General features: G+C 37.8%; 1 protein-coding gene across 4 annotated transcripts in view; it reads right to left on the reverse strand.

Annotated features, from left to right (window-relative positions):
- Nucleotides 1-255: 255 nt before the first annotated feature.
- The window catches only part of Sesn (Sestrin), a 92,557-nt gene continuing 80,368 nt past the window's right edge, over nucleotides 256-12,444 (reverse strand). For 3 of the 4 annotated variants that reach the window (XM_067152576.2, XM_067152578.2, XM_067152579.2), the window contains exons 5-8: nucleotides 11,735-12,030; nucleotides 9,070-9,260; nucleotides 8,839-8,983; nucleotides 256-2,189 (exon numbers count right to left, since the gene is read on the reverse strand). In XM_067152576.2, coding sequence (XP_067008677.2) covers nucleotides 2,103-2,189; nucleotides 8,839-8,983; nucleotides 9,070-9,260; nucleotides 11,735-12,030 — 719 coding nt within the window. In that variant the 3' untranslated portion in view covers nucleotides 256-2,102. The remainder of the gene's footprint in view (nucleotides 2,190-8,838; nucleotides 8,984-9,069; nucleotides 9,261-11,734; nucleotides 12,031-12,444) is intronic. The other variant, XM_067152577.2, reaches the window with a different exon arrangement.

Genomic DNA, 12,444 nt, shown 5'->3' on the forward strand with positions numbered 1-12,444 from the left:
AACTCGCATAAAATCTTTACATGTAAATAAATTTGAAGTCATAACCGACGATGACTTTTAACAATTTAAAAAAATTATAACATTAATATATAATATATTCTTTATTTACTTTAAAATCTAGTTCATTTTAACTCTTATTACACTATTAAGGGCGTGAACTACTGGGGTGTGCATTTGCAAGAGATAATCGCATCTTTACCTTGCCAAAACAACCTTGTACAACAAAAAGCAAGTTCCTTGAAACTGACCATGTGCTTTTTTTTTTTTTTTTTTTTTTACTGAATCTCCATTTATTACCCATAATTTCAGTCTTCCTTTTAGACCAGGCCTGTGCAGCAACGTGTTTTTTTGGCAGTGGAGGATAACTCTGAACCTGAAATATTACCCAAATATTGAATAATACATACAAAGAATTTTCCATGAATCTGATCCTTTGAACACCATAACCTGTTTTCCTGAATTTCCAAGAATGATTATTGGAAAACACTACAGTTAAACAGTGAATTGAATGCTAAATTCAAGAACATCACATCCAGTTATGTTTTACAAGCATTTTCCTTATTCAAGGTCTCTCCAACTCTAAAGCATGCAATGAAAATCTTGCATTTTACATGTTAACATATCTCCAGGAGAAATGTTTTTAGCTACAAATTAAATAAGGGGGTCAGAGTCAGACCTATATTTTGAATCTGTCTAGCATCTATAACCTTAAATAAAATACAGAAATCTATGTATAAAACTATATAAAATGAGAACTATCTACAAACTGATATGGTGCTCTTGTACAAATGAGATGCAAGAATATTTGATTAGTATAAAAGATTAAAAGCTGCAGTATTTATAAAAACATACGTTAGAATAAAAACTTATGTTTTAAAATGTACTCCAACCATATTGCTTTATAACACAACTCAATTACACAGAAACATAGAATCCTTCACTACTGTCTTTCCCAGAGACTTAATAAGCTGACCATGAAGAAGCCTGCACAGGCATGCTCAAGTTGTGTACATTGTTACCAACATTTGTTGTACAAGGATGAACTCTTAACTTCTACATTAGGGAAAAGAGCAAGAAACCCCCCAACGTAAGCAGCAAGTTGTTCACTGACCCAGTTGTACAACTAGTTTTTAACATATCTGCTCCTCTCATAACCATAAATAATTACCATAAAATGAATAAGCTCTGAATTTTTTAAAATCACAATCAATTGCACACCCCAACACGGAAAAAGGTATGGAATAATAAGAGATCTAAAGTGCAGAGTTAATTAGGTGGGTAATGATTGACTTCAACAAAAGAAAACTGGCAACAACAACAAAAAATACAGGAATTAGGGGAAAACAATTGCAACAGTAATTATAGTTCCGTGGCTTCATATAATATACTGCACTATTAAAAAAAGCTTTCTCCCATGACATATCAACTACATCTCCAACTATTCACACAAAAAGCTTCACTGAAGCAATATAATAATATAGATATTATTATTCTTAATATTAATCATATTACAATCTTCTAAAATCTTAGTTCTCTCTTATACTTTCTATGAATTGCAGTATTCTGTTTCAATAGTTATTCTTAAATGCCGGCTTTTCAAATTGGCAAATCACAAAAAGAACCATTATAAATTCACAGAACAATCCAAGCTACTCGGTGTGAAGGTCTACTGGATTAAGATGTCATGCTTCACAATATGCAAAAACTACATCAAAAGCTATGGTTCTACAGCTACACAGAAGAACAGTAGACACCGAGGAACTTGGACTAAATATGGCTACTTACAATATAATCATCTCATCTAGAAACAGATCACAGTCATTTATGTAAATATATTTGTGCCGTGCATAACATGGGAGGTGCCAGAGGAGTTAGGTTTGGGGACTCAAACTAGAGTTGTCTAGTACACAATACTAACTTTCATTACATTTACAATGAAATTTATGTAGAAAAAAATAAGTATGGCCAGTTGTTAATTCACAGATATTTCCTTTAAATGTTACGTAGAATGATTAATAAAAGAATTCTTTCGAAGCTCCCAGTCCAGCACTGCTCACTTGTTTGTCTCTATCAATAACGCATGCCACACTGTCACATGCAGTCTACGTCATGTAGCGCATCACAGCCCGCAAGGCGTACAGTAGTTCTGCCTGCATGCGAGCCTCCAACACCATCAGGTTCACGTGGACCTAAAAAGAGATTTAATCCGTTAGTAGGTCGTAATGGAGGGAATAATAATATCTGTATTTAAGGGTGACAAGAAGAAAATTGAGGAATCACTCTCATATACTCTAATGGAGAATGACAATGATGGAAGGACAATAATTAGAAGAAATACAATATGGAACCATCTTCAGTATGAAACATAACTGGAAAGCAGTGGGAATGTGGAAATGGTGATGACATGGCTCAAATTAGGGAAAGCATACAACAGCACCCGGACGTAAATGCATGGATATCACAAAATAGAGCAGAAAGTAATTTGAAAATGAATGAATGAGTATGTGCAAGCAATGTACAACATTGTTGCAGCTATGTCCAGACCTCTGCGATAGGACAGAACGGAATCTATATGCAAGTGGACTAAAATGTAGATGTGCAGTTGGTGTTTTCAACAGTTATTCTTAAATGCTGGCTTTTGAAATTGGCAAATCATAAAAAGAACCATTATAAATTCACAGAACACTCCAAGTTACTCGGTGTGAAGGTCTACTGGATTAAGATGTCATGCTTTACAATATGGAAAAACTACACCAAAAGCTACGTTCTGCAGCTACAAAGAAGAACAGTAGACACCGAGGAACTTCGAGATTCTCTCTGGGTAGGGTAGTGTACCAAAGCCCTCCATCTTGTTTGATCTTTCCACCACTACTCTTTTAGCACTGTACTGCTATCGAATCCTCTAGTTTCGATACAGTCCATTACAGAGCTCCTCAACCTAGGCCATCCGCTAGGCCTCTTTGCAGCCACTGTAGCCAAGGTTGTCTTTGGAATGTTCTCCCCTGACATCACGTGTCTTAAACCATTTCAGCTTTGCTATGCCAATCTCTTCTTGAAGTTGATAACTCCCACCATTCTCCTTATTTCTTCATTTTTTAATTTTATCCCCCTCTTGTCTTTCGATGTACGCTATTCAAAACCTCATTTCAGCTGCTTGCATCTCACTGATTCCGTTTAGTCAGGGTCAAGGCTGCTGAAGCACAGGCCAATGTAGGTAAAAATTAGGACAAGTCTAAAACTTTGCACGTCAGTGGCACTTGTTCCTTACGCCCTTCGCACACTGGCAGAATCTTGCTGATTGTTTTATTCTTAAATTAATTTCTCCGTCCAAAGTTCCATCCTGTGAAATCATGCAGCCCTAATGTTTGAAACCTTTCACTACTTTAAGATGTTCATTTCCTATTCTTATCACTCCCCTAGCTGTTCTGTACCTCTAGTCATGATCAAAGGCAGCCTTTTCACAGCATCAATCTTCATTCCAAAATATCTTGTTTCCTCATTCGTTGCTCTTCAATATGTCCCCGAATTAGAAAATGTAACTGGAGTTAATGGATGAAATTATTGCCAAAAAAAAAAAGAGAGAGAGAGAGAACATAAGTATGGACACAGGGAGCTAAACATGATGTTTGCAGATGGCACTGGGGTGTCTAGAAAAAAAAAATGAAGACATCGAAGATCAACTGGACGTCAACTACTGGGAGTGTGTTTTTAAAGTACGAACAGACTTTTTTTTTTTAAAGTAACACATTTTGAGAACATTTTTCTTTTCTTTAGATTTTACACACTTTAAACTGTGTATCAACATGGTCACCATCATTATGGCACAAAATAATGAGACAACAAATTTTGGATGCCTTCATCATAGAACAATGCTTGTGATGAAAGTCATGCCTGTATTCCCTCTCAGAGTCATCAAAACGCCACTGAGGAACTTCTTCAGGTATAAAACAAGATTGAAATCACTTGGTGCCAAATCAGGACTGAAGGGCGATTCTGCCATTGTCCCAAACCAAATGATGTGATGAGGTTCTGGGTTTGACTGGCTATGTGTAGTCTGGCATTATCATAAAGCAAGTGGATTCCACAGGAAAACATTCCATGCTATTTGTTCTGAATCACACGACAGATTTCACAGCGTCACACAGTAGTCATGTTTATTGATCATTTCATTCCAAGGCAAGAATTCAATGAACCAAATGCCCTGTACATCCCAGAAAACTGTGCACATGATCTGGGTGGGAATAGTCTGAATCTTCTCCACGGGGGATGTTGAATGCCTCACCTCCAAGGATTGCTGCATTTATTCAGGAGTGATGTGGGATACCTACAGTATGTAATTGCCTGTGTGATCTCCTCACTTTCCTCAACATATCTTGTGCGAAAGGTCAATGCCCATTTGTTTGGTCTTCAGTACTTCAGTGAGGTGTTTTGGCACCCATATGCACACAATTTCCTACATCCCATGCAATCTCTTACAATATGATAAAGAGACATCTAATACTGAGGGAATAGCAGGGAATGACGAAACTGTGTATGATCCGTGTACAAAATTTTGCTTTAACCGCTCGCACTACATAATCTGTGAGAACAGATTGTTTGCCGCTTCCTGTGACATCATGAACATGTCCAACTTCACTGAATATTCTAACCCATTTCCTTAACATTCCTTTAGTCATTGCACTTTCACCATACACCTCACACACTTGACGCTGAATGTCAGCTTCTTTAATGATTTGTGCATTCAGGAAACTCATCAAGGACCATATCTCTCAGTTTGCAGGCTGATCAATTGTCTTCAACATTTTTAACACACTAAAGATGGGCACACTATGTGAATGTCTCCAAGGTTGCATGTGGTATGTCAAGGGATGAAGGAAGCCACTGCATATGCTTAACATTGCAACCACAGAGCCGTACCAGAAATATATGGGAACGATACATACTAAAAACATGTGCTTCATATATTGGAAAATCAAGAGTAGTTGACTTGAGAAGGAAGATCAGAAAAAGGTAACAAAAAACTGGCAGATAAGACCCTGAAATTGTGAAAAGCTTTAAGTAATTGGGAAGTGAACTGTTGCAGGATTGGATGTGAAGATCAGTAAAAGGATACAAGGGCAGAATGCTTTTTAACAGTGTGTGAGAACATGATCTGCAAGACAGAAGTGTGAAGAGGTGATGTGTAAAATGTATTATTGCATATTCAGCCAAGACCTGGACACTGAAAAAAAAAAAAGACGAGTATGGTAGAAAAGCAAAAAAAAAAAAAGGATAGAGCAAGAATGTAGGATATCAGGACGAAAATATTAGTACAAAAGCTTTCCACAGAATGGAGAGAAATAAATACACAGTTTCGACGTGTTAAACACATCCAAGACTGAAGGAAGAACACAAGGTAGATGCAGACTCCATCACAACCAGCATAAGAGGAAAGCTGGATTGGAACACAGTTGAGGAGCAGCAAAGGCAGTTGGAAAGAGGAAGACTGAAAGGTACCATAAACATCTCGACCAATTGGAGCTCAAAAATAAAAATCCGACTAGTACAGCATAAAGCAAGATAAAAAAACAGTAAAACCTAAGCTAATTCAAAATCCTGCTTAATTCAAAGCAGCTCTCGTTCCCAGAAACATAAGGTACGGTTTTGCATGTTATTTAAATGGTTTAATTCAAAATACGGATAATTCGTAATTCAAATAACAACATCGGTCCCATTAGAAATTCAGACTTTTAATTCAAAACTGCCTTTACATTTTAAAAAATAGTTTTTTTCAGAGTAATTTAAATTTGAAATTTTTCTGTGTCATGATAGATCGATTCTTCCGGAACGTGCTGGGGGTAGATTTCAGTACTTTCACTCACTTCGGTGTGTCTACAGTGTGCTTTATATTTGCCAAGTTCGTGTAAAATCATAATTCTTAGGTATTCAGCATTTTAAGGAACATCATATCACGCAGCAGGTAGTGTGTGGAGAAGCAGAACCCGTGAACACCGGCGATGCCGACAGTTGGCGAAAAAGCATGGCTCATATAATCAATTCGTACGCATCCAATAATATTGTCAATGCCGACGAAACTGAGTTGTTTTTTTTAATGCTGAGCCCAAACGGTCTTGCAGTTTTATAGGAGGGAAGTGACAGCCGGGAAATTGTACAATGGGGATCATTGGACTGTGGTGCAATGCACACGGAAGCAAGAAACTTCCCATCGTCATAGGAAAGTTTGATAAGCCATGATGTTTTAAGGGCGTCTGGCACTTTCCGTGCAAGTACAGGCCATCTAAATTGCATTCAGTACAGTAATCAAATGATTAAAGGACCTGTACAAGGGAGCCAGCATAATTTGTCCTCGTCTTTGAATTGTGCGTTTTTTCTTTTGATGCATGAGGTTATGTTTGACTGATTTATCCAAGTGCATTATTTCAATAACGTGAATACACCTTGTTGGATACATTTTGGAAAAAAAAAAATTTTTATGGCATTTCAAGGTCAATTGCATGCAGTACGGGTCTTGAGAGTATTTTTTGACGTAGCAAGGGTTGGCGTTTCTGAATTAAGAGTTGGCGGCTAATTCAAAATCATGTAATTCGAAGTTGTTTTTTGCGTCCCAACGACTTTGAATTAACAAGGTTTTACTGTAGTTATAAACGATTCCGTTATAGTGCAAGTGAACCATTTCAGATATGTGGGAAGTGATATCCTGGTATATAAAATAAACACTTTCAATGTTATATTGTCGCTGCCAGAAAGAAACCTATGCGTAAAGCGTAAAATTTTACAGGAGAGAACAAATAACATCTAATTTTTAAGAGGCATAGTTAAAGACCAAGATTATGAATAACTCTTATCATGATGCCTTTGTTTCTACTTGATGTTTAAATATCTGCAGAATGTTGATATTTGCCACACAATCAATTTAATTTCGTTAGATGTTGCACATACGAGATTTAAGTTTTTTTTACAAAATGATACGTAGGAGACATTGTTTATCATATTAAAATGTTTATTAAATTAATAGTTTAAATTAAAATATTGAAAGGAATACAATACATAAATACATGATCACACACACACAAATTTGCAGATTTGTACATGTAAACTTGCACTAAGCAGGTTACTTATACAACATAATGTTTCATAATCTTTCACGTAGCAGGTAGAATATTTTCTAGAATAGCAGCTATAACTTTGAAATGACACATGGGATGTTTTGGTCAGATAGAGTGTAGTCTGGGCTTTTCAGTAGTACCAAAACCTCATCTTCACCTCCATTGCTGCACATAAGGTTTTTCCGCCAGCAACGACAATATACTATTATTATACAGAGAAAAGGTGGTTTAAGTGTGTTTGTGGAGGCTAATCTTGGGGATCCATCAACTGATTTCAGTAAATTCCGTGTCCGACTCGTTGGCTGAACGGTCAGCGCACTGGCCTTCGGTTCAGAGGGTCCCGGGTTCGATTTCCGGCCGGGTCGGGGATTTTAACCTGAATTGGTTAATTCCAATGGCACGGGGGCTGGGTGTATGTGTTGTCTGCATCACTTCATCTTCATCATGACGCGCAGGTCGCCTACGGGAGTCAAATAGAAAGAACTGCACCTGGCGAGCCGAACCCATCGTGGGATATCCCGGCACTAAAAGCCATACGACATTTCAGTAAATTCTGTGTTCATTAGAAAGGTTATTTCTTCCTGATGATTGTAGGTTACTTAAAATTATGTTAGCTTATCTGCGTAACAAGTACTTTTAAGAAAGCAGAGGAAGTGAATATGCTACCTGAACTATTAGTCCTATTGAAAAAAATGGAGTCCACCAAGTCTACTTACAATTCACTTTTCTATAAAAAGTCACATTTTCTTAGTAACAAGCATTTTTCCAGGAAAAAATACCTTTCTGAGTTTTGAAGCAGGCTTTATCCAGTAAGAATCAAAATAACATGTAAACTAAGTTGTAAATTAAATTCCCTGCAGAGGGGTCCACATACATTTTGCACTTTCTTTGTAAGTAACAGGTTGTCAGATAATTCTCTTACATGTTGAAGGAACAATTCGAGCATACGGCTTGAGCAAGGTGTAATATGGTAGGGACTGTTTGGGCCTTGTGGTCCTTAGTAGTACAAACTCAAATAATTGTGCTTTTTCACTGTGCAAGAGAAACTAAGGTGGAAGGCGAGGCAGGGATGAGTAAAAATAATTGTCCAGCTACTTTGTACTTGGCTGAATGGTCAGTGTAATGGCTTTCAGTTTAGAGGGTCCTGTGGTTCCATTCCCAGCCGCGTCTGGATTTTAATCTTAAAATGCTTCATTCCCATGGCTCAGAGCCTAGGCATTGTCGCTACCCCCAACATTCCAGCAACTTTAACATCACACAACAACATCCTTCACCACAATAACACAATTCCCATACATGACAAGATGTCACCCACCCTCTGAGGGTCTGTCTTACAATGGCTGCACAAGGCAATAAATACTAGATTTCATTATCATTTCCATTATTAAAATAAACTGCAAAGAAAATACACTGCCTAATATGATAGAATAAGTAATGTTGTCTGGCTGTGGGAACTCATATGCTACGTGATGAAGAGGCTGAGGGGGTAGAGAAAAAAACTTGTCAGAGTTTGATCAGAGGTAAGTTATTACTGGACTCCACTAGTGTTACCGAGTTCAAAATCAAATTGCGACATGGGTGGAGCCATGGATAATACTGCTACTATCATCAAAAATACTGTCTATTGCATCATGTAGAGAAAGGCTTGCTCAAATACTGACATGCACGGTAAGGACAATGATCAGAAATACAAGGCCATGGAATAGACCAACACAAATGCTCTTCAGCTCACCTTTTCACTGTGCTTGAATTCCCTAAGAACTCTATCGTAGTCTTTCTTAGTGACTCTCTCTGGGTAACAGCAAGCAGACTTAATGAAAGCTTTAAGAGATCTTTCCAGCAGCTGGTTCACCTCACCGTAATCGTAGTCGTCATGTCTGAAGAAGAATACAGGACATTAAGGACAAGTATTATGGATTTTAACACAACAACTGCCATCTACAAACAAATCAAATAGACCTACCTGATTCCAAACATGCACTGGATATAGTTCCAAATGGCACGACGAAATCGTGAAGTGTCCACATCTTTGCGTCCACCCATGGTGTAGTACGTGAGATTGTATGCAGTCTTAAATTTCTCATCCAATAAATTGCCGACATCGTTATATAATCTATTGACTAGAGAGTAACCATGGTCATCCCAAGAGTAGTCCTGGAAACAGAAAACATCATGAGTAAGAAAAGATCACGCCTAAGAGTTTGCTACCTATATTATCATACGTCCTGCATCTTTCAACATTAAACCCCTCTAAAGGAACTCTAAAACCAGTGCAAATTCTGAGATTGTGCAAAGGAAACTCAGAGTACAACTGCCAGCCCTCCATTATATTCTCAGGCAAGTATTCCTGATAAGAGTGTGATGGGTAAACTTTGGAAAGACTCAACAGGCTTCAAACAGTAATACAATATTTCCCTCAAGAAAGAATACCCTTGTACCCAAAGAACTAAGATTAGACAAAAAAGTAGGTTACCGGTAACAGACAAATTAAAAACAAGCACATAACCCAAAGCCAACACAGATTAACAATTTAGGTAAACATTTTGAGAATGTCACTTTCCATGCTTTTAGTTTTTCTGGGAATGAAATCCTGTTAGTATTAGCATTGGGTGCTAGCAGGAGAGGCACACTATGACATGCTTGCCTCTTATGGCGGAAGGAACAAGAACTCTGTTCACTATGTTGTTAATGATTGATGACAATGCTGGATATAACATAATGCAGTTAAATCACTTTTTAAGTGGTGTGGTTAAGTGTAAGAGAGGGCCTTGAGCCCTAACTTTGCCACGAATAGACGAATTACTGACTTACTTTACAAATAGCAAGTTTGACTGGCTGATCAGCACACACAGTGAGAGCTTAATCTGTTTTTTAAAGATAAAAATGTCATTATTCCGTATTGAAAATTATCACAGTTAAATTGAAATAATAAATATGGTAGTTCAACCTATTCAATACAAGTAAATAAGAGATGTAGAGATTACATTCTTATTTAATTAAAAATGGAAATGGTATCGGTTTCGACCCCAGTCTGGGTCATCAGCCGATTGTAACTTGAAAAACAATGCACAAGTAAGAGAGAAGTTAAAGGTCAAGTCCACACAATATCAGTTGAAGAGGCGATATAAAAATGACGGGGGTGTGGACTTGACCTTTAACTTCTTTCTTACTTATGCATTGTTTTTCAAGTTATAATCGGCCGATGATGACCTAGACTGGGGTTGAAACCGGTACCATTTCCATTTTTAATTAAATAAGAATGTAATCTCTACATCTCTTATTTACTTGTATTGAATAGGTTGAACTACCATATTTATTATTTCAATTTAGCTTAATCTGTATCGGATCAAAATCATATACCAGGTGATTCAAAAAATTGTTATAAACTGTAGTAGTCCATAGAAGGGTACAACTGCCAGCCCTCCATTATATTCTCCGGCAAGTATTCCCGACAAGAGTGTGATGGGTAAACTTTGGAAAGACTCAACAGGCTTCAAACAGTAATACAATATTTCCCTCAAGAAAGAATTGCCTTGTACCAAAAGAGTTTCAAGAAAGCAGCAAAGAGACAGGAAATTGAGAAATAGTGGCCTATTGTATGTATGTTCAGTCCTTCAGCGATGCCGCTGGTGGGATCCTCAACAGCTCTGCCATCAGCTGTCATAGATGGCCTAGGCATCACTTAAGAGGCGTACTAGGGAAATGAGGGGCGAGGTAGTTTCCCGTTGCTTTCCTGAGCCAGAGTTGCTATTACCCCCTTCCTGAAGAATATTCCGAACTGCAAAGATATAACTGGTGGTGATGTAGAATGTATGAGCCATGCTGAATACTGAACTTTAAGATAATGAAGGAGTTGCACTACTGAAGGAGAACAAAGATGAAGATGAATTATAAGACTAAGAGATGGAAGACAAAGGGGAAGTTAAAAAAGATGAGTCACAGTGAAGGAAGGATTGAATGAATGAATGAATGAATAGAATTCAAGACTACTGAAGGAATGCTCCCATTACATAAAGGAACAGGGTATATTTACTATGGACAAGAGAGTTTTCCTACAGAGAACTAGGCATTTCTTCAGTTTGGTGTGCAAGTTTCTTTTTTAATTTTTAAGAACTATTTTAGGGTAAGCTGTACCTTTCTATGTCTTGCATTGTGCCAGATCTTTGGAATAATATGAAAAAGAAAAAAAAAATTATGAATCTTGGAATACTCCACCCCTTATTCCATAAAATATTTCAAAAACTCAACTGCAATGTATTTCTATTAGAAAGTTGCTGTATATCCACCCCTCAACAGGTGACTTCAGTTTCTGTGCAATGATTTTAATAACCCTCTAGAGAGTTTCCATATGGACATAGTAAATAGAGCAGCGCACCCTGTCGTCCACTGATCACTATGTATCTGTCACTGTAATTCTGTTATTCACTAAGCCACGAAAGAAAAGTCATCCACAAATTGAAAGCCTATACTGAACAGGTGACATAATAGAGACATGGTGGACAAAGTAATTCAAAGCCTGAATTATACCCATCAGAACACATCACACCCAAGCAAGGATGAGAGACCAGTTGCCATGCAAAAAACCAAGCCAGCTACAAGAAAGTGAGAGGCAAATGTATTAGTTTTACCTGTACCCTGAATGTAGGGATGTCAGACACCTCTCCACGGCGGGCAAAGTCCTGATATAAGAAGGTAGGGTCGTCCACGAACTGGCCGATGTCCGCTTTGAGCTGTGTGAGAGGTTCCAGTCCAGGTGACAACTCCACGCTCTGGTTCTCGACGTGCTCAAACCTCTTCGTCTTCTCCTCTTGGGTGAACTCCTCCGAACGCTCTGACAAGTTCTTCATGCGCAACATCAGTTGGTCCACTCCCACCTCTTGTTCGACAGGTGACGCAGGAACTGGTGAAGCACGACCCCAGGGATCTGCAATCAAACAAGTCATTTACAGCTGAGCAAAACTGTCAGTTACTATGTGCATGATAGAAATGGCATTAATGAAATGAGATCAAAAATACTTAAAACGTTCATTAAATGTAAAGGGCATTCTGACCAGATGTCCAACATTGATGAGTAAAGAAAAATATTCGCACAGACACTGTACAATTGGAAGTTTCGATAAACATTTTTTTTTTAAAGCCACACAATCTATCCGAGAACAGCAATTTGTAAGTATGCCAAGACAACACAAAATCAACGGAGCTCACAAGGCCAATGGCATCTATTACTAGGTAAATCAGAGCTTAATCTGCAAAAAAGAAGTGTCACAGAAGACAAAGCTTCAGATCTATAAGACTACCTGGCTCAGAAATTTGGAACTGAAACATATGCTCAACAGCA

Source organism: Anabrus simplex, chromosome 8 (assembly GCF_040414725.1).
Source record: "Anabrus simplex isolate iqAnaSimp1 chromosome 8, ASM4041472v1, whole genome shotgun sequence".
In the NCBI taxonomy this organism is placed as follows: domain Eukaryota; kingdom Metazoa; phylum Arthropoda; class Insecta; order Orthoptera; family Tettigoniidae; genus Anabrus; species Anabrus simplex.